Consider the following 20155-nt stretch of genomic DNA (forward strand, 5'->3'; position numbering starts at 1 on the left):
TTTAAGTCTTGACATATCCCCCGGGCTTGGAGAGTTGGTCCCCAGCGATAAAAAAAATATTCTATAAAGACTTAAATAGGAATGAAAGTCATGAAAATAAAATATATAAAAGAAAAATATTTTTATCGTTCACTCTTTAGTCCTGTACAATAATAAGGGTCCTACTCGATACCACCCGTATTGAAGAAGTGCGTCGTCCTTGTACGTTGCGTCCGGTTGCGTCCATTTCAACCATAGACTTCAACTGTAGCTCATATCAGTTAAGTAATGCACACACCAACACTGCCTTTGCCTTTGTTTGACTGGTTGCCTTCTTATCTATCGCATACTTCTATTCGTCCGCGCGCTTGGTTTCAATGTCAAACGGGCGACGGCCTTTTGAAATTGCTGGGATCAGCGGAATACTGGACAATTATTTTTTCTTTTCTTCATTAGTGTACTGTTTTCATTCGAGTCAAACAAAATTTACTTGTTAATATTTCTTGGTTTTCTGGCTTCTCTACGGTATTATGGGTTCAGTGGCTTGTTACTTCAACCATCCAAATTAGTTTTTTCTCCAGGCTGGTTATTGCTTCCATATCCGTATCAAAAATTTCCATACATCTCTAATCCATTGGAATTCGAGGCAAAAAGGCGAGTGGCGTGTTTAACATTTGCTCAACTGAACAGAGCTTGTGATGCTGGAAGGTTTCATCTCACTGGTGTGGTTGGTACGTGTTTCCAGACAGCAACTCATTTCTTCCTCCGACTTCTTAGTGTTGATTGTGGTATCGGCAGGTGTGATACAAAGATTCATGAAGGATTAAAGAGTAAGTACTATATTTTATTCACATCTCTAATATCTTGAAAGTATTTCTTTCCTCTCTTTTTTTATCCTTATTTTTGCTCAATGTTAGAAAACAAATAATATGTCACCTAAAAATACTCAAAAATAGATTAGTTTCTATCAGTCTCTTGTTTTTTTTTTTTTTAATAATATAATATAAACGTAAAAATATTCTTAAATGCTACATTAATTAGTCAGTATCCTTTATCGTGGTCCATCGTACTTGGCTTAAAGATTCAAACTTCGACTTTAAATATGACTCATAAGCATCTAGTCCAGGGAGGGTGGCTAGGGTGGATAATGATATCCTTCGCCATCTTGGCGTTGGGGCTTTTGGACATCATATCCATTCTCCTACTTGTGCAAGAAATAGCTTGCTGGGGTCTAAATTCATCACGAGTTTCTTCTCTTGGAACGTTTGTTTTACGATCAAAATAGTCAAACTGTCGGTTCCAACAAGGGTTGTCTAATAGACGTATACTTGTGCTTCTTATATGCGTAACTTCTTGTGTCGGAGGTATATCTTTATCTTCCACATTGTTAAAACAAAACATTGGTACACTTGAGGAGTTGCATTTCTCTTCTTCGAGAAAGAAAGGATTCCATTTTTCTATTTCATCTTCCTCGACATTGCCAGGGAGGGTATTCCACTCATCCTCAGCCGGCATAACTTCACTTGCAACAGGGAGGGCATCGTCTTCCTCTACCTGTGCGAACTCAATTGCGACAGGGAGGGTATCATTCACTTCCTCTGCCTGTGCGTATCCCATTGCCACGGGGAGGGCATCACAATCTTCCTCTATCCGTGCACTTTCTAAATTGAGGGAATCCAAATCGTCCTCTTCACAAATATTCACACTATTCTCCTCTATCTCATGCTCCTCTGACACAATAAATATACCATGCATATCAGCTGTTTGTCTCTCAAACAGGGGTGGGTTTTGTTCAAAAATCCTGCTCTGGTAGTCCTCAACTAAGGGTGGGTTTTGTTCGAAACTCTTTGTCCGGTTATCTTCAATCAACTTTTGTTGTCTTCTCTCATAATTCGTATTAAAATTATATTCGTCTGTATTGTTATACCTATAGCTAGCATTAACTGTTTTATACTGATTATCATAGCTAATATTCATGCCATAGCATTTTTTATTCTCATGTCCTGATTTGCCTCTTACATTATCAATATCTTCAACCCTATGACCATTGTACGAAGAGTCATGCTCTACCTGTCTTTCATTCCTTTTTAAATCGTCTGAATTATAATTATAGTAATCATTATGTTTATAATTATTTTCACTAGCTGAATTATTTAAATTTGTACTACCTTCGTAGAAATGGGACGAACGTGCCAACGTGTTACAATCTGAACTTCTGTCTTTTAGATCACTCAACTTGAAAATAATACTTTTTAACGCGGTAAAATCCATATCACGGCTTGACAACATATAATAATATTTGTCATAAGATGGATGCAAACCATTCTCAAAATAGTCTCTGAACTGATCAAAATTAATTTCATCATATATTTCTTGAAACATTGAAAGTAAATCAAAATAATAATGTTTAATGTCCTCGTTTGCATCCTGCTTACGTGAGCGTAATTTGGATTTTAGTTTTCTAATTGTTATATCACCGCCAAAATTTGAAATGAAATCTCTTTTTAGATCCGGCCAAGTTTTCTGAAGATTATCTTTTTTTGAAACCAAAAGACAGATGCGTGTTTCAGATAACACTGCAAATATCGAATTTTATATGCACAATCCCAACCATTTCTATCAGTAATTTTATCGTAGTTAGAAATAAAAGACACTGGGCAATCGTACCTAGGGTCAAATGTAGGGGGTTCAACAAATTTAGGCAGAACTGGAAGTCTTTGAAATTCCATCATGAAAAATTTTAAAATAAAAAGTTTAGCTTGTTTAAAAATAATTAGTTAGAGAGTTTATGACATTGAAATATATCAAGAAATATTTAAATATAGACAAAGCCATTGGCATTTGAATGAAATTTAAACGTTAGAAAAATAATAAACAAATGTGGATGAGAATGTACTCATATTTCAAAATAAAACATGATGTGTAGGTCAGGGTGAAAACTACAGTCGTCAACATTTTCCAGCACTTGACTTTATAAATAAGTGTAATAAATAATATTCAAATAATATATAGGGTATTCAATTATTATGTGATACTTAATAAAAACTATAAAATAAAATATTCATACTATAATAGTAGATATAGGTTATTTAAATATTTATCAACTTAAATATACTAAAATTTAAAATCATTTCGTATATTTTACGAAAACAAAAATCGGGCAACAAAATTGATATGCAAAAATTTAAATTTGACGAAAATTGCATATTGGATAATATTAATGAAAATAAAGAAACTATGTTAAAAAGCAAAAAACTAAATATATCTAAATCAATTCAATAAGTCAAAACTAGGACATTCTTGGCATTCCCAAAATATAAAAAAAATTAAAATACGTGCCTTCATCACATGTTGTGGTGGCGAAAAATATAAAAATAATTAATTAAAAAAAATTACTTTAAAAGGGCTGTTTTGCAGCAGATAAAAAGGACATTTCCGCCATATGTCTTGATTGTGGGGAAGTGTTGAAAAGAGAAAAAAAAATATTTGAATTAAACAAAAGAACTTTGCCTCCACTACATGTTGCGGAGGTGTGTGGGGTTTACCCGTAATTTGCATTAAAAGAAGGCTGATTTGACTAAAAAAGAGACTGGCGCCTCCACCACATGTCGTGGTGTTAAAGAAAGTAATTAAACATTTGCATTCAAACAGGTTGCTTTGATTAAAAAAGAGACCGGCGCCTCCACCATATGTCGCGACCTAGCTGGGGGTTGTTTGCTAGGGTCGCTATACCAGGTTCTCTCTCTCAATCAAAACAACCATTGAACAGAATGTGCATTTATTTAATATAAAGTTCACAGTATAATACAATTTTGGGGAATGCCAAGACTTAACGGTTTACTTAACTAAGTACTTACAGGAACATCTTCAGTCTGCGCTGTCTTCTACTAACGGACTGATAACGCGAATTACTGACCGTAATAATACGACTCACATCGATGGACTCACTTCTCGACTCTCTTCAGCGTACATTTTTATATTTTCTATCCCTCGTGGTCATCGCCGGTTACGTCGTTCAATCTGTTTTCATCTAATTACATTCACCCGGCTATGACCATGAGGCAATCGAACTTTGGTAGCCTGCGTTTGATTATCGACCCGAGATTGTTGTATTTTAATTGTTTAATTATTAATGTTATTTAAAAACATATCTGGGTCGATGTCATACAGGTAACCGATCTCTTGGGCCTATATCAAATTGTTTTTTCCCAATTTAATCTAAGCCCAAGTTGACATCTATTTAAGTCTTGACAATATCACTAGCTGTCAAAGAGTTTAGATAATACGCTTGCACATATTTCGAAAAACTGTCTATTATAGTTAAAAATTTGGTTTTCTCATAAGTATAGGTATCTAGGTGTACAATTTGGAAAGGTTTGGTTGGTGTTGGGGTTATGTTTATAGGGATTTTCTCATATTTACCAAGTTGACATATGTCACAATCATTAATGTAACTTTGTATAGAGCTTTTTAAATTCGGCCAGTATTATTTTGATTTATTTTTTGTTCTGTCTCGTCTATGCCTCTGTGATTACTTTTCCTTTGTGATAATTTTTTATGACATCCTGTATATTGTTTTTAGTTACAACATCAATAAGCTTAATCGTACATCGTTTGAATTGTATAGAAGGTCATTTAAAATTTTTACGTATTACTTCACAAAAAGGTTCAAAATTATTTGGATTTTCGAAATACAAATAATACATTTTTTCGGGTAAGACAAATTCTTTAACAAATTTTAATATATCGTTTTCAAAATTATCTTTTGAGAGCTGAACAAGAAATCTACGTTTTTTCTCGAAAAGAATTTTAATTTTTGGTTTTGTAGGAGAGTGTAACACTTCACTAATAATTATATGATTTGCGCCAAAATTTACAGGTGATTCGCAAATTGGAATTCCTACAATAGGATCTTGTTCGTCGTTTGAATGGATTGTGTTGACGTCATCGTTCTGTTTCTTGATTGTTTGCTAGTTCGTTCTCGATATCTGGTTGTACTAACTTAGATACGTTATCGGTATTGTCTACAATATCTTCGTGTACTGGTACATCTGGCAGAGTATCGGTATACAAGTCTATTGGTGGTTCTATCTGTTGGGACGTCATTGGTTTGTCAAATAAGCCCCTTTTCGTTTGGTCATATTCGCTAATAATATCGTCTAATTGTTCCCAAAATTCGGTTTCTTTTGTATGAATTTCTACACGGGAAAGTGCATTTGCATTTGTGTTAAGTTTTTCCTTCTTATAAAATATTTTATAGTCGTATTCTTCCAACTTTATCCTCCAACGCAATAATTTTGAATTTGGATCTTTTAACGAAAATAGCCACTGTAGTGGTTTGTGGTCCGTAATGATGTTAAATTGTCGTCCATAACGGTAAGGCCTAAAATATTTAGTCGCCCACACAATTGCTAACAACTCCTTTTCGATAACAGAATAATTCTGTTCGGACTCATTGAGCTGCTCCAATTACTACGTTACTAGCGTCCGTTGTCAGGTTAAAAGGTCTAGAAAAATCTGGAGTATTGGTTCATTAATCAGTACATTCTTACAGGCTTCGAAGCATGATAGAAATTCCTAGTTGTGGACAATTTTTGCACTTTTCTTTAGACACTTCGTTAGCGGCTTGGAAAGTTTTGCGAAGTCCTTTATAAACCTTCTATAGTGCCCTAATAAACCTAGAAAGCCTTCTATCTCTTTTGTTGTTCTTGGAATTGGAAATTTCTTTATGGCTTTAATTTTATCGGGGTTGGGCTTAACATCATCGGGTGTCACGATATGGATATGACCCAAATACGCTACTTCCTTTTTGAGAAATTCCGACTTGTCCAATTGAATCTTAAAGTTGGACACACTTAGTCTTTAAAATACACACTTTAAGCTATCTAAGTGTTCCTGTAAAGATGTTGAAAATACAATTATATCGTCTAGATAAATTAAACATTTCTCGTTTTGTATGCCCCGTAAAATGTTGTCCAGTACACGTTGGAATGTCGCCGGCGCGGTCTTAAGCCCAAACGGCAATCTAAGGTATTCGTAATGACCATGTTCGGTGTTGAAGGCGGTTTTCTGAATCTTCCACCTCAATTTGATGAAAACCACTCGCCAAGTCCAACGTTGTAAAGTACTAGCACCTTCCTAACTTGACCAGTAAATCGGTTATGTTTGGTAAAGGGTATTTGTCGTTGATGGTTTTTTCATTAAGCTTCCTATAATCTACCACCACTCGCCATTTTTGCTTCCCAGAAGCATCAAGCTTTTTTGGGACTACCCAAATTGGTGAAGACCAGGGCGAATTGCTTGGTCTTATTATATTTTGTTTTAACATCTTCATCTGTTCAGTTACCTCTTTTCGATGTATAAAAGGATATCTGTATGATTGTAGTATTATTTAAAATTGTCGTTATAGCTTCACCATTTTTTGCTAAAGTTATGCATTCTGGAATTTCACAGTTATGTATTTTCTGGTGTGGTAGTATAATTTCTCCATTTCTAATCGAAGTCTTTACTTTTATAACCTGTTCAGAACGTGGGAAAATTGTTATTAAATTTAAATTATTATTTGTGTTATAATATTTTAATTTAATTTTGGTATAGGGTGTTATTAAAAATCCGTTTGAAAAGTCTAATTGTGCCTGTAATAGTTTTAAGTTAGCTAAACCTAAAAGGCCGTGAAATTTATTGTGAAATTTAAAAAGAAAGAATTTTAAGGGAATCTTGTTAGGCATATTAAAAATTTTAGAAGGCGGTATTGTCGCACTGTACTTGTGTGCCGATTTTTGGAAAACTGTAGAAACAATGAATAGATCGTTTTTAATTAAATTTGGAAAATACTTTTCTGCAATGTCAGGATCTATAAATGATTTTGTAGAGCCACTATCTATTAAAATTTTAATGTCAAATTCAGGAAAAATAATGTAAGATAGTTCACTAGAACTAGATGTATTTAAAGAAATAATTTCTGGTTCTATTCTGGTTCTGTTGTAGGAGGAGCTTCCATAAAATTTTCGTCATTTGATTCGATAGTTTCTAAATGTCCCTCGTAATCATACTCTGGTGGATCGAAGTTTTGGTAATCGTATTGATCAGAATATTCATAATTACTTTGATCAGTTAACTCAGTCGAATTATTTACTGATGAACACTGTGTATTAAAAAGTTCTTCTGATATAAAATTACGCGGTCCAGATGGTTTAAAAAATTAGGTTTAGTTAAAAGATGCTTTGGGCAAAGGAATGTCGTTCTTGGCCCTATTGAAAAGCGCCAAGCTTTTGGGTCAAAGTCATATTCATTTCAACTGAGAGATCCATTTTTTCAGTGTGTGCGTCTAGGTAACTGCATAATAAATTTAATATTTCTAATGTGTCATACTGCCGCTCGTCCCACACTTCTTTTCTCTCTCCCCACACTTGCAATCTTCTATTTATAATCCTGTCCAACACTTTTCCAAGTGTCGGCAGTAGGCTTATAGGTCTCTCTCCCCCGCTTTTCTTTTTCAGCCAGCATAGCTTGGCCACCTTCCAAGGCCTTGGGAAATACCCCGCTTCCCAACAATTGTTGTAAAGCGACAGCAGTTCTTTTTCATATATGTTCTTAATGTTCTTGATCGCCTCATTCGGAATTCTATCGTCTGCTGTCGCTTCATGTCCCCTTCATTGTCCTGTTGCCAGTCTTCTGTCTCTATTCTGTGCTTTATTACTTTCAGTTCCTCTTCCTCTTCTCAGCCTTTCTCTGGATGATATTTTCTAACTCTTGCCATTTCTCTTGTTTGTCTGCTCTCTTCCTCTGCATCCTCCCATCTTTCGACTCTTCTGCCTTTGCTAATACCCATTCGTCTCATTATTTCCCATATCTTGTTCCACTTATTATCTTCCATAATACCATCAATCAGTGTGCACTGCCACTTTGCCTCTTCTTTGTATTGCTTCTTTAGTCTTTTGTATTCTTCTACTATATCGCTCATTAAAATGAACAACGTCGTAACTCAAAAAAACTCATTTTTCACAATTGCAACTGAAAGTTTTTGGAATTTTTTCTTTGGAAAGCAAAATATTTTGGACTAACCCCAGTAATAGATTCTGTGTTAATAATCAATAAGAATATTATAAAAACTATTTATAATTGATTAACAAACTTATCAACAGTTAAGGCCTCGGCAGTAATAACACAAAAGTTTTAGAATTATGACGTTGTTGACAAAAATATAAAATTTGAGACATGTCTTAACTTGAAATATGATGTTGTTGCCATTGTCCGATATTCTTTTTTTTTAAATAAAACTATAAGATAAGAAAATTCTGAAGTTTCGAAGTCTTGGAAATGAAACGATAGATTTTAAAAACACATTTATTTGAAAAAAAAACATGAAATAAACATCAAAAGTACTAAATGAAATTAGGAAAGGATACAAAACAAACCTTAAGGCTAGTAAAACAAATTTATAAAAAGTTTATAAAAACTATAAGTTATTATAAAAGTCACTATAATATTTTGGAATGTGATTTTTATTGATCAAATCCATAAGGTCCCGTTTTTTATTCTCCGCAAGGCAAGGCTTACTATTAAATGCAGGCTTCAAAGAGACTGAGTTACCTAATTTTTTCTTTTTAGTTATAACTTTAGTCTCCAGGAATTCATCATTGTAAGAATTTTTATAATATACAGAGTCTGGAGATTCTCGATCAACTTTTATTACCTTAACATTAGCAAGTTTTAAATTTGACATGTTTAGGGGTCCAATGTCGGAGGCGAACTGCTTCAAGTCATAAAAGTCTTGATAACTGCTAGCTTTTTTGCTGTTCTAATAGCTGCAATCTGGTGTATAAAATGGGCCACCTCTCAATTGACGTTTGACCTGCCGTTCAATGAGTGAATGGGCAGAGTCACCCTCATTTTGGGTGTGGCCCTTTATAAGAAATTTGTGGGTGATTGATTTTATTCCAAGGTGGCGCACAGAATATAGATAAAACGCCAACATAAATTTATTTTTCTGTTGACCCACACAGTTATCCGAGTAGAAAATGAATTCACAATCGGGAATTAATGCTGCTTTTTTTGCAAGTATTTTAATACGCAGGTGCCCAATTCATTAACACATCGATGACCATGCGACTCATCCCATACGTAACATTCACAGTTATTTGTCTGTAAATCGTAAACTGTAAAATTCAGGACGTTTAGCTTTGATTTGTAAAAAATACTGAGACGTCACCCTTGGGGATTTGCATTACTGCTTGAAGATCATAAACAGCAACGACGCCATTGAAGTTGATATTTTCCTTGTCTCTTTTCTATTCTTCCCGTGATAAAATTTTCTCAGCCAGATGTTCGTCGTATTTTTCCTTGAGTTGCTCTTTTTCTTCAGTTGCAGCGTTGTCGTATGCCACACAGGTTTCACAAAGATCTTTCTTGGACATAAAAAAGGAAATGTTGAATTCTTCCATGAAGACCCGTTGAAATATTGCGTAGGATCCATATGGATTATTTTTTTCTTTGCAATTAGAAACATAATCTCTATGGATATCGGCCATAGAACGACTGCCATCTATGAAGGTTCGTGAAGTATTTGCCCTGCAGTAATGGCTTTCAATCTTAGGTATGGAATTTATATGGGCCCGAATACCTTCGCGAATTGATGGATCCAAACTCTTATGTTTTCCGTGTTTTCCTCTTTGATCGGATTCAAGTAGTACACCTGCTAGCTGATTACGTTTTTCCTGTACTGTGCGTATTGTCCGGTCGTTGATGTCCAGGGTATTTTCAAAAAACAGCTTACAAACACGAACTTTTTGACCTTGTTTAATAAAATAATAGGAATTATTATTTTGCCGTGGATTTCTTGTACCTCCAATTCGAACATATCTATATGGCGGCGTTATAACCGACATAGAATTATTGATAAACTGTCTCGATATTACCTAACGACCAATACGTCGAGAAAATATTATTTCTTTCTTCTGAGCTGAACTTGGTTGAACATTTTAATTTACACTTCTCACTGCAAGGCGCTCTGATTTTCCTTTCTTTTCGATTTTTTCTGGTTATTGTGGTTACAACATTCGTATTGGTTTTCTGTAAAAAATATCCAACATTCACATTCTGTTTTATTATTTTTTAGAAATTGAAGTTAAACCTACCTGATTCTTTTATAGGTTTGTAAATTATGATTCCGGATGTTGTTGTAATGTCTTCGTAGAGCTGTGTTTGAACACTTTTATCCTCGTTCTTGTCATTTTCACTTTCGACGACATTAGTGATTTCCATTTGATTTTATCTGCCTCCGAATTGTTTATGGCAAGCTGGCAAAGTAGTTTTCCACGAGACATGATTCTACGATAAAATTAAAAAATTAAAGTCAAAATTTGACGCATCTGTCAAGACAATACCGTCGTAGGCCTAAATAATGATTGACAATAATCAAGATTTGTTAATATTATTTACATCAGTAACGTCGTATTTCTCTTTGCTTAGCTGTCACAAACGTGAGTTGAAAATTTGATTTTTAGCAGTAACGGCACAAAAATAAATAATACATTTGAAGATTCGTTTTTTTTATTGCAAGAACGGCGTATTGCAAAATAATACGACCTAAAATCTTGACCGAACTAACCTCTAAAACGGCATAATACGAAATAATATGTTATTTATGGAATTATAACATAAAAAGAGACCTTACCTTTTAAAAGAATATCGTACTAACATGTGATAATTCGTTCTTTAAAAAAACTGTTACTATGTTACTCATACATTACTAATTGTAGGCACAGAACTGAAATAATACGATATCGCAGTTGGCAAAAATTTTAAAACGCCAGACGACAGAACGACATACAGTGACCTCTATTGGCGAGAATTTTAAGTACATATGTGACATTATAGCAGTTAAAAGCGGATACCAAGTAAAGTTTGACAGTGGAAATAACTCAAATTTTATACTTTTTGAGTTATGACGTTATTGTATTTAATGAGCGATATGTATTATTTCTTCTTCTCTGTATAACTTTTCTTTTATTTCTCTTATCTTTCTTCTAATTTCGGTTTTCCTTTGTTTACATTCTCCATCCTACCATTCTCTTGATCACAATTTTTTTTCTTTTAATCTTTTTACATGCTGCCTGACATGCTTTTTGCAATTTTATTACTTGTTCATCTATTTTTTCTTTATCCGTGCTCTTCTCTATTCTTGGTCTCATTATTTCCAATCGTCTGTCAAAATTTTCCCAATTTGTGCCCTTGAAATCCCATATATCATACTTGGTTTTTCTTTTCATTATTTCCGCGTTTATATTATAAGTCACATACCTATGATCACTTAATGTCTCTTCTTCTTCTACTCTCCAATCATTTACCTCCACCTCTCTTTCCCATGTCAAGTCTATCCAACTTTTTCCATTTGCAGTTTCGAAGGTTGCCAGTCCACCTTGCTCATTGATCAGTGCAAGTCCACTTTCTTCCGCCCAGTACTTCTTGCGTTGAAGTCCCCCCCAACAATCCACTTCCCCTTGTATTCTTTTCCCTGTCCTTTTTCTTTCACGTTTCCAAAGTCCTTTTTTCCACCTTCTTCGTAGACTGCTGTTAGTACGATCTTGTTTAATTTTACTGTTACCATATCTTTATTCGACCATTTATTTATTGTTGTTGCTTCTATCATTTCTCTAATCCATATTTCACATCTTACCCCACCATCTGCTGCATACCTCCTCCATCCCTCCCATGCTCTTCTCCCTTGTCCCGGTTCCAATATAATTAATAATAATAATAAGTTTATTTCTGTATAACAATCGTTTACAAATGCTTTAAACATTAAGGACAAAATAATCGTAGAGAAACAAACATTTTCCCACAAAAGTTTCCTTGCTCGTGGGCTTATCCGTCCCTGCACGAATAATTTTGACTCGTGTATTTGACCTTTGTTTGCTATCCTAATTTAATCCGTAACAAAAAAAAATAATAAATAACTAAAATAACCTAATAATTAATGAATTCCCTAGACTATGACTAAACTAACACAAATAAAAAACAGAAACAAAAACAAAATCTACATATGTCACATTTTAGTTGTTCTTATAGTCTATGAGCAAATGAATCTCAGATCTGGGTGTACTTTGCAGCCATTAGTTAAGCCCAGCTTTGAATTGCCGTAAAGTGTCAACGACCTTTAGATGTTGTGGTAGATGATTGAATAGTCGTGGTGCAATAAATGAACAGCATCGCTGACCAATAACTTTTTGTTTTCTTGGTACCGGTTGTTTATATCTGTGTCGTGTGTTGTATTGTATGTTATGTCTGTTTTCTTGGTTTAAGTTGTTAGTTTTGTAGCATATGATTGACAGTTGCTTATAAAACAATTGTCTAGTGTCCAAAATTTGGCTTTCCCTGTACAATAAAGTGCTTGGATAAAGAAAAGGTTTATTCAAAATTATCTTTATTATCCATTTCTGAGTTTTTTCCAAAATTCCCAAATGACTCTTTAAGACCCCTCCCCAAGCAATAATACCGTAGTTAATATGTGGTTCTACGAGAGCTAAGCATAATTATTTTAATTTCGTTTGATTTAGGAGTTTTCTATAAACTTTGAATTTAAAAACTAAACTTTGTAGCTTCTTGTTAATGTGGCAAATATGTTTGTTCCATTTTAAATGAGAATCCAAAACGACTCCCAAATATTTTGTAGTAAAAACGACGTTGATATTTTCGTCGTCTATTGATAGTTTGTTGAAAGTAGGCATAGTAGATTTGTATGTAGCGAAAGGGATAAAAACTGTTTTCACCCAATTAACAGTTAACTTTTCTTGGACAAAAAAGTTACAATACTTTTTAAAATCCGTCTCAGCTTTATTTTTGATGTCTACCCAGTTTTCTCCCACATACGTCACGCTCATATCATCTGCGAAGGCGAGCACCTCTCCACTCACCTCAACATCAAAGATACTATTCACGTAGGCGGTGAACAGCAGAGGACCCAGAACTGTGCCCTGTGGAACTCCGCACGTCACTGTCCGAAAACTGCTCAGGTGCCCATCCAACTCCACGCAATGTAAGTAGCTTTTCATAAGTTCATAAGAACTTCCATTAAATTCTAAGCAGTATAATGTGTCAAGTTTTTCGCTGTGGTCAACGGTGTCAAAGGCTTTGGCAAGATCCACACAGACGCACATGGCTCGTTTACTTTTATCCAGAGCCTCATATATGCGTTTACTTAGAAAAGCCAGTGCGTCCTGCGTAGATCTCCCCTCCCGGAAGCCGTACTGCTTTTCACTTATTACCCCATGTCTATCGAAATAAGAAACAATGCGGGCTTTTAGTATTTTTTCGTGAATCTTTGAAAGTATGGAGATTGGGCGATAGTTACTAACCTGCTCCCTGTCTCCCGATTTAAAGAGAGGTTTTACTTTTGCCATCTTTACTGCCTGAGTATAAATGCCTAGTTTAATCGATAAATTAAAAATATGCACCAAGGGATCACATAACTGGTCTCTGTATTCTCTCAAGAACTCTGCTTGAATTTCATCGATGCCTGGCGCTTTGTTTGATTTTAGTTCCTTCATTATTTGCAGTACTTCATTTCTTGTCGTTGAAGAAAACTTCATCGTGCAATTTATTGTCCTATTAGGCACTTTACTATCTCGTGGTTTTATTTTAGATGCTAATTTTTTGCCGATTTGTGTAAAGAATTTATTGAAATATTCCGCTATTTCTATTTTGTTTACGAATAACTGATCAGATTCATTCTTTACTGATTTAATCTCTAAACTTGTTTGTTTATTTTCCATTTTACTCAGCGCTGACCATAGTGATTTTGAGCAATTTATATTTTTATGTATCAGATCTTTGTAGTAATTTATTTTTGTTTCTTTTATTAGTTTATTCAGGATATTTCTATAATTTTTGTATTCTTGAAGAAGGTGATTATTATTACTTTGTTTTTTGCATCTTTTATAGAGAATATCTTTTTTATTTATGGAAGTTATAAGTGCTTTTGTTATCCATGGACTGCGCTGAATCATTGAACGTTTTAATTTTAGTGTAGTAGAACAATTTTCGATTGCAGAACCAACATTTTTATAAAAGATGTCTAAACATTTATCCACATTTTGGCATTCATATATGGTATTCCATGATGTACTAGATAAAATATTCTTAAGTTTTGCATGATTTATATATCGTTTAAACCTATTAGGGTTAGGCTTGTCATTTCTTGTTTGTATATCTGGAGACAGGGAAGCAAGCAACATTACAGGATAGTGATCTGTAATTTTCGCATGTAAAATGATGGGTAACTCTTTTTATTTTATGCTTAGATCGAGAGAATATATGGTCTAAACAAGATTTAGTTTCATGTCTTGTATTATCGTTAATAGTGGAAACAAATTTATTTATTGAAAGTATATTAAGATATTCACTTACGTCATCATTTGCTTCATTTAATATATTGATATTTATATCCCCGACCAAAAATTCGTAGTCATAAGAATTAGACGATTCACTTAAGAACCTTAACAAATCTTTGTTAAAGTCCTGTATACTTAGGGATGAAGATCTGTAGATAGAGTGAATCTTTACTGCCCTGTCGTTGATAGTGATAGTTGATTCTATTATTTTAATGTTGCCCAAATGAATAATTTGACTTTGATGGTTTAAGCTATTTTTGATATAAATTACAACACCTTCACAGATATTTATATCACCCTCATTGTAGAAACAATCATATCCAGGAATTTGCAGCATTTCGAGATCTAATAATTTCCTTGTTTCTGTTACGACAACGCAATCAAAGCTGTGCGGCCCCAACGCCGTTAGTAACACCTCTAGCTCTGATAAGTTTTTACTTAAGCCACGAATATTAGTGTGAAAAATGGAAAAATTGTTTTTCCCACTTACTTCAAGTAGTAACTTTTGACATTCGGAGGCTTTGTCTACAATGTGTGTATCAATTTTTCTTACCTCAAATTCTTGAACATACGCGTTCATAATAAAGAAGAAAATGCTTCAATCGAATTTAACTATTACTATTGTATATTATAATTGTAATATATTGTAATTACTATGTATATTTTCTCCTCTTCTGCCTTTACTCTCACTAAATCTTCCGCTTGCCTTCCTCTTCCTATGTTTATCTGAATTACTTTCATTTTACTGTCCATAGTCGGTTTTCTCTCTTAGCTCCTCCAGCTTGCTCCTGTATATTGGACAGCACCTATCACCTGCGCTATGGCCCCGGCTCTCCTCCTCCCTTTTTGCTCTCCTGCAGTTGGGATAGTCCTTCTCATCGCTTTTGCATTCTCTACCCACGTGACCTTTTCTTCCACACTTATAACAAATTGTTGCAGACGGTGTATCGGCTGGAAGATCTAACCATTTCTTGATCGATGCTCTGACAGCCCTGTCAGTCCTCCTCAGGCAGCCAATCTTAATGTTCGCCAAGGTTAGTCTATGCAGCAGTCGTGGGAGAAGGTATACTCGTAGAACGTGAAGTCGTTATCTGCCAGACATGCTTTTTGCAATTTTATTACTTGTTCATCTATTTTTTCTTTATCCGTGCTCTTCTCTATTCTTGGTCTCGTTATTTCCAATTGTCTGTCAAAATTTTCCCAATTTGTGCCCTTGAAATCCCATATATCATACTTGGTTTTACTCTTCATTATTTCCGCGTTTATATTATAAGTCACATACCTATGATCACTTAATGTCTCTTCTTCTTCTACTCTCCAATCATTTACCTCCACCTCTCTTGCCCATGTCAAGTCTATCCAACTTTTTCCATTTGCAGTTTCGAAGGTTGCCAGTCCACCTTGCTCATTGATCAGTGCAAGTCCACTTTCTTCCGCCCAGTCAATCACAGCTTCGGCTCTTTTATCTGTTAATCTATCCCCCCATAACTCACTTCTTGCGTTGAAGTCCCCCCCAACAATCCACTTCTCCTTGTATTCTTTTCCCTATCCTTTTTCTTTCAAGTTTCCAAAGTCCTTTTTTCCACCTTCTTCGTAGACTGCTGTTAGTGCGATCTTGTTTAATTTTACTGTTACCATATCTTTATTCGACCATTTATTTATTGTTGTTGCTGCTATCATTTCTCTAATCCATATTTCACATCTTACCCCACCATCTGCTGCATATCTCCTCCATCCCTCCCATGTTCTTCTCCCTTGTCCCGGTTCCAATATAATTAATAATAATAATAAGTTTATTTCTGTGTAACAATCGTTTACAAATGCTTTAAACATTAAGGACAAAATAATCGTACAGAAACAAACATTTCCCCACAAAAGTTTCCTTGCTCGTGGGTTTATCCGTCCCTGCACGAATAATTTTGACTCGTGTATTTGACCTTTGTTTGCTATCCTAATTTAATCCGTAACAAAAAAAATAATAAATAAATAAAATAACCTAATAATTAATGAATTTCCTAGACTATGACTAAACTAATACAAATAAAACACAGAAACAAAAACAAAATCTACATATGTCACATTTTAGTTGTTCTTATAGTCTATGAGCAAATGAATCTCAGATCTGGGTGTACTTTGCAGCCATTGGTTAAGCCCAGCTTTGAATTGCCGTAAAGTGTCAACGATCTTTAGATTTTCTGGTAGATGATTGAATAGTCGTGGTGCAATAAATGAACAGCATCGCTGACCAATAACTTTTTGTTTTTTTGGTACCGGTTGTTTATATCTGTGTCGTGTGTTGTATTGTATGTTATGTCTGTTTTCTTGGTTTAAGTTGTTAGTTTTGTACCATATGATTGACAGTTGCTTATAAAACAATTGTCTAGTGTCCAAAATTTGGCTTTCCCTATACAATAAAGTGCTTGGATAAAGAAAAGGTTTATTCAAAATTATCTTTATTATCCATTTCTGAGTTTTTTCCAAAATTCACAAATGACTCTTTAAGACCCCTCCCCAAGCAATAATACCGTAGTTAATATGTGGTTCTACGAGAGCTAAGTATAATGATTTTAATTTCGTTTGATTTAGGAGTTTTCTATAAACTTTGAATTTAAAAACTAAACTTTGTAGCTTCTTGTTAATGTGGCAAATATGTTTGTCCCATTTTAAATGAGAATCCAAAATGACTCCCAAATATTTTGTAGTAAAAACGACGTTGATATTTTCGTCGTCTATTGATAGTTTGTTGAAAGTAGGCATAGTAGATTTGTATGTAGCGAAAGGGATAAAAACTGTTTTCACCCAATTAACAGTTAACTTTTTTTGGGCAAAAAAGTTACAAAACTTTTTAAAATCTGTCTCAGCTTTATTTTTGATGTCTACCCAGTTTTCTCCCACATACACACATTTCCCCTCATATCATCTGCGAAGGAGAGCACCTCTCCACTCACCTCAACATCAAATATACTATTCACGTAGGCGATGAACAGCAGAGGACCCAGAACTGTGCCCTGTGGAACTCCGCACGTCACTGTCCGAAAACTGCTCAGGTGCCCATCCAACTCCACGCAATGTAAGTAGCTTTTCATAAGTTCATAAGAACTTCCATTAAATCCTAAGCAGTATAATGTGTCAAGCATTTCGCTGTGGTCAACGGTGTCAAAGGCTTTGGCAAGATCCACACAGACGCACACGGCTCGTTTACTTTTATCCAGAGCCTCATATATGCGTTTACTTAGACAAGCCAGTGCGTCCTGCGTAGATCTCCCCTCCCGGAAGCCGTACTGCTTTTCACTTATTACCCCATGTCTATCGAAATAAGAAACAATGCGGGCTTTTAGTATTTTTTCGTGAATCTTTGAAATAGATGAAAGTATGGAGATTGGGCGATAGTTACTAACCTGCTCCCTGTCTCCCGATTTAAAGAGAGGTTTTACTTTTGCCATCTTTAGTGCCTGAGAATAAATGCCTAGTTTAATCGATAAATTAAAAATATGCACCAAGGGATCACATAACTGGTCTCTGTATTCTCTCAAGAACTCTGCTTGAATTTCATCGATGCCTGGCGCTTTGTTTGTTTTTAGTTCCTTCATTAATTGCAGTACTTCATTTCTTGTCGTTGAAGAAAACTTCATCGTGCAATTTATTGTCCTATTAGGCACTTTACTATCTGGTGGTTTTATTGTAGATGCTAATTTTTTGCCGATTTGTGTAAAGAATTTATTGAAATATTCCGCCATTTCTATTTTGTTTACGAATAACTGATCAGATTCATTCTTTACTGATTTAATCTCTAAACTTTTTTGTTTATTTTCCATTTTATTCAGCGCTGACCATAGTGATTTTGAGCAATTTATATTTTTATGTATCAGATCTTTGTAGTAATTTATTTTTGTTTCTTTTATTAGTTTATTCAGGATATTTCTATAATTTCTGTATCCTTGAAGAAGGTGATTATTATTAGTTTGTTTTTTGCATCTTTTATAGAGAATATTTTTTTTTATTTATGGAAGTTATAAGTGCTTTTGTTATCCATGGACTGCGCTGAATGGCACTGGTCGAACGACGGTTGAACTGGTCGGTTTCGTCCAGCATCAACGGCACATCAGTCTGCTTATCGCTAAGCAAAACCAAATCATCGGCGAAACCCATCAGCGCAACGTTCATACCATTCTCTAGCGATCCACCACGGTACCGGTGGTTAATGGACGTTAGCAACTCATCAAGCACGAGATTGAAGAGCAACGGGGAAAGCGGGTCGCCCTGCTTAACACCACGTCGAATATGTATGGGCCTAGTAAACCGTTGCCCCACCTTGATGATAGAGGTGGACCCTTGGAGGGCGTTCATGATATAGGCAACCATACCTTCCTCAATTCCCGAGCGACGCATTGCTCTCCGTATGGAGTTGTGAGAGACGGAATCAAAAGCCTTGGACAGGTCAAGAGAAACGACATTAAATGCCTTTCCCGACTCCATCCTGCTTGCGATATAGTGATCAAGGATCACTACATTCGCCAATGTACCGTCTATCTCGACAAACCCTCTTTGATGGCTACATCTTTCCACTGCAGACCGAAGTCTACGATGCAGAATTCGATGTAACAGCCGCTGAACTGCTGAACCGATGGTAATTGGCCTCCAGTTCGTAGCGAGCTTACCATCTCCGCCCTTAGGTACCAAGACGGTCCGCGACGTACTCCACGAATTCGGGTGTACGTTACGACCAAGAATGGCTGTAAAAACGGCGCTGAGTTCCAGGGGCTTGACCTTCTTAACGGCTTCCACGGAGATTCCGTCCACACCAGGCGCAGCGTGTTGCCACGCTGCGATCGAGGCATGGACATCCTCAATCGTTACCGGCCGAAAAGTGTCCAGCGATCCCTGGACCTCACCAATGTCCGCATCATCTGCTGATGATTCCGCTTCCAGAATCCCTCCGAACAGTGTTTCCACGTCCTCGATGGTAGGTAAGTCCGGCGAGTCATGCATACTCTTACCAGAGAATACTAACTCAGCCAGACTAGATCTGTTTTTATCGTACAGCTCCTGAGCCTTTTTGTAGTCAGCCGCCCGCTGACCTGTACCCCCCTGCTGGGCACCATAGTTGCGTGGATGTTCGCGCGGGCCCGCACGAGTATGGCCTTTTGACGAACGCCGAGGTGAAATCCCCTTTGGACCCATTTCGGCTAGCCACTTACACAGACAAGTCTGAAGGGCATCATCGCTTCCATGGATCGCTGAGAGCACGACGTTCCTCGCAGCCGGTCGATCAGGCGGGATTCGTTCCAATACTGAACTGAGATACTCCGCGAATGAACGCGGAAGCACCACATCAGCATTGGGCGACTGATCAACACTCGTTAGCGGAACCTCTAGTGAGGCATCGGGATTTGCAGAGCTACAGATCTCCGCAAGTTCGACGGTAGAGCCGCAGGTCTTTTGGACTTTCGTCCTATGACTAGCGGATAGCACGTCAGCGGAGGAGGTCGCTTCTAAACTCGCTTTCGCCCTGATGCTTCAGGACACACAGTAGACGGCGCGCTTAGGCTAACCTGATCAGGAGAGTCTTTGTGTGCAGGGAGTTTCGCTGATTGTCAACTTGAGACGTGCCAACACTGGTTACAGCTCGATTTCCAAGATGACCAGCGGGCTCATCTACACATCTACGCTTCTTACCCACGGTCCGAGGCATCACCGAACTAGTATTATTGCGCGGCTCACATCCGCTCCCTACCGAATCAGTTCCTCGGCTCTCGGGGGACGGCGGGCCGCGCCTGATGTTGTTG

General features: G+C 36.2%; 1 protein-coding gene across 1 annotated transcript; it reads right to left on the minus strand.

Moving 5' to 3' along the window:
- Positions 1-1048: 1048 nt before the first annotated feature.
- LOC115886229 lies at positions 1049-2383 on the minus strand. The gene is made up of 2 exons (XM_030905317.1): positions 1967-2383; positions 1049-1912 (listed from the first exon to the last, which is right to left on the minus strand). The coding sequence occupies exons 1-2, from the start codon at positions 2359-2361 to the stop codon at positions 1087-1089; spliced, it is 1221 nt and encodes a 406-aa protein (XP_030761177.1). The 5' UTR covers positions 2362-2383; the 3' UTR covers positions 1049-1086.
- Positions 2384-20155: the final 17772 nt, after the last annotated feature.

The sequence above is a fragment of the Sitophilus oryzae genome, unplaced genomic scaffold (genome assembly GCF_002938485.1).
Source record: "Sitophilus oryzae breed Bouriz unplaced genomic scaffold, Soryzae_2.0 scaffold_476_pilon_pilon, whole genome shotgun sequence".
Lineage (NCBI taxonomy): Eukaryota > Metazoa > Arthropoda > Insecta > Coleoptera > Curculionidae > Sitophilus > Sitophilus oryzae.

Coding starts and splice junctions, on each gene's coding strand:
- LOC115886229 (XM_030905317.1), bottom strand. CDS start 2,361: ATGTTTCAAGAAATATATGATGAAATTAATTTTGATCAGTTCAGAGAC. Junction 1,913..1,966: donor TCAGGACATGAGAATAAAAA/ATGCTATGGCAT, acceptor AGTTAATGCTAG/CTATAGGTATAACAATACAG.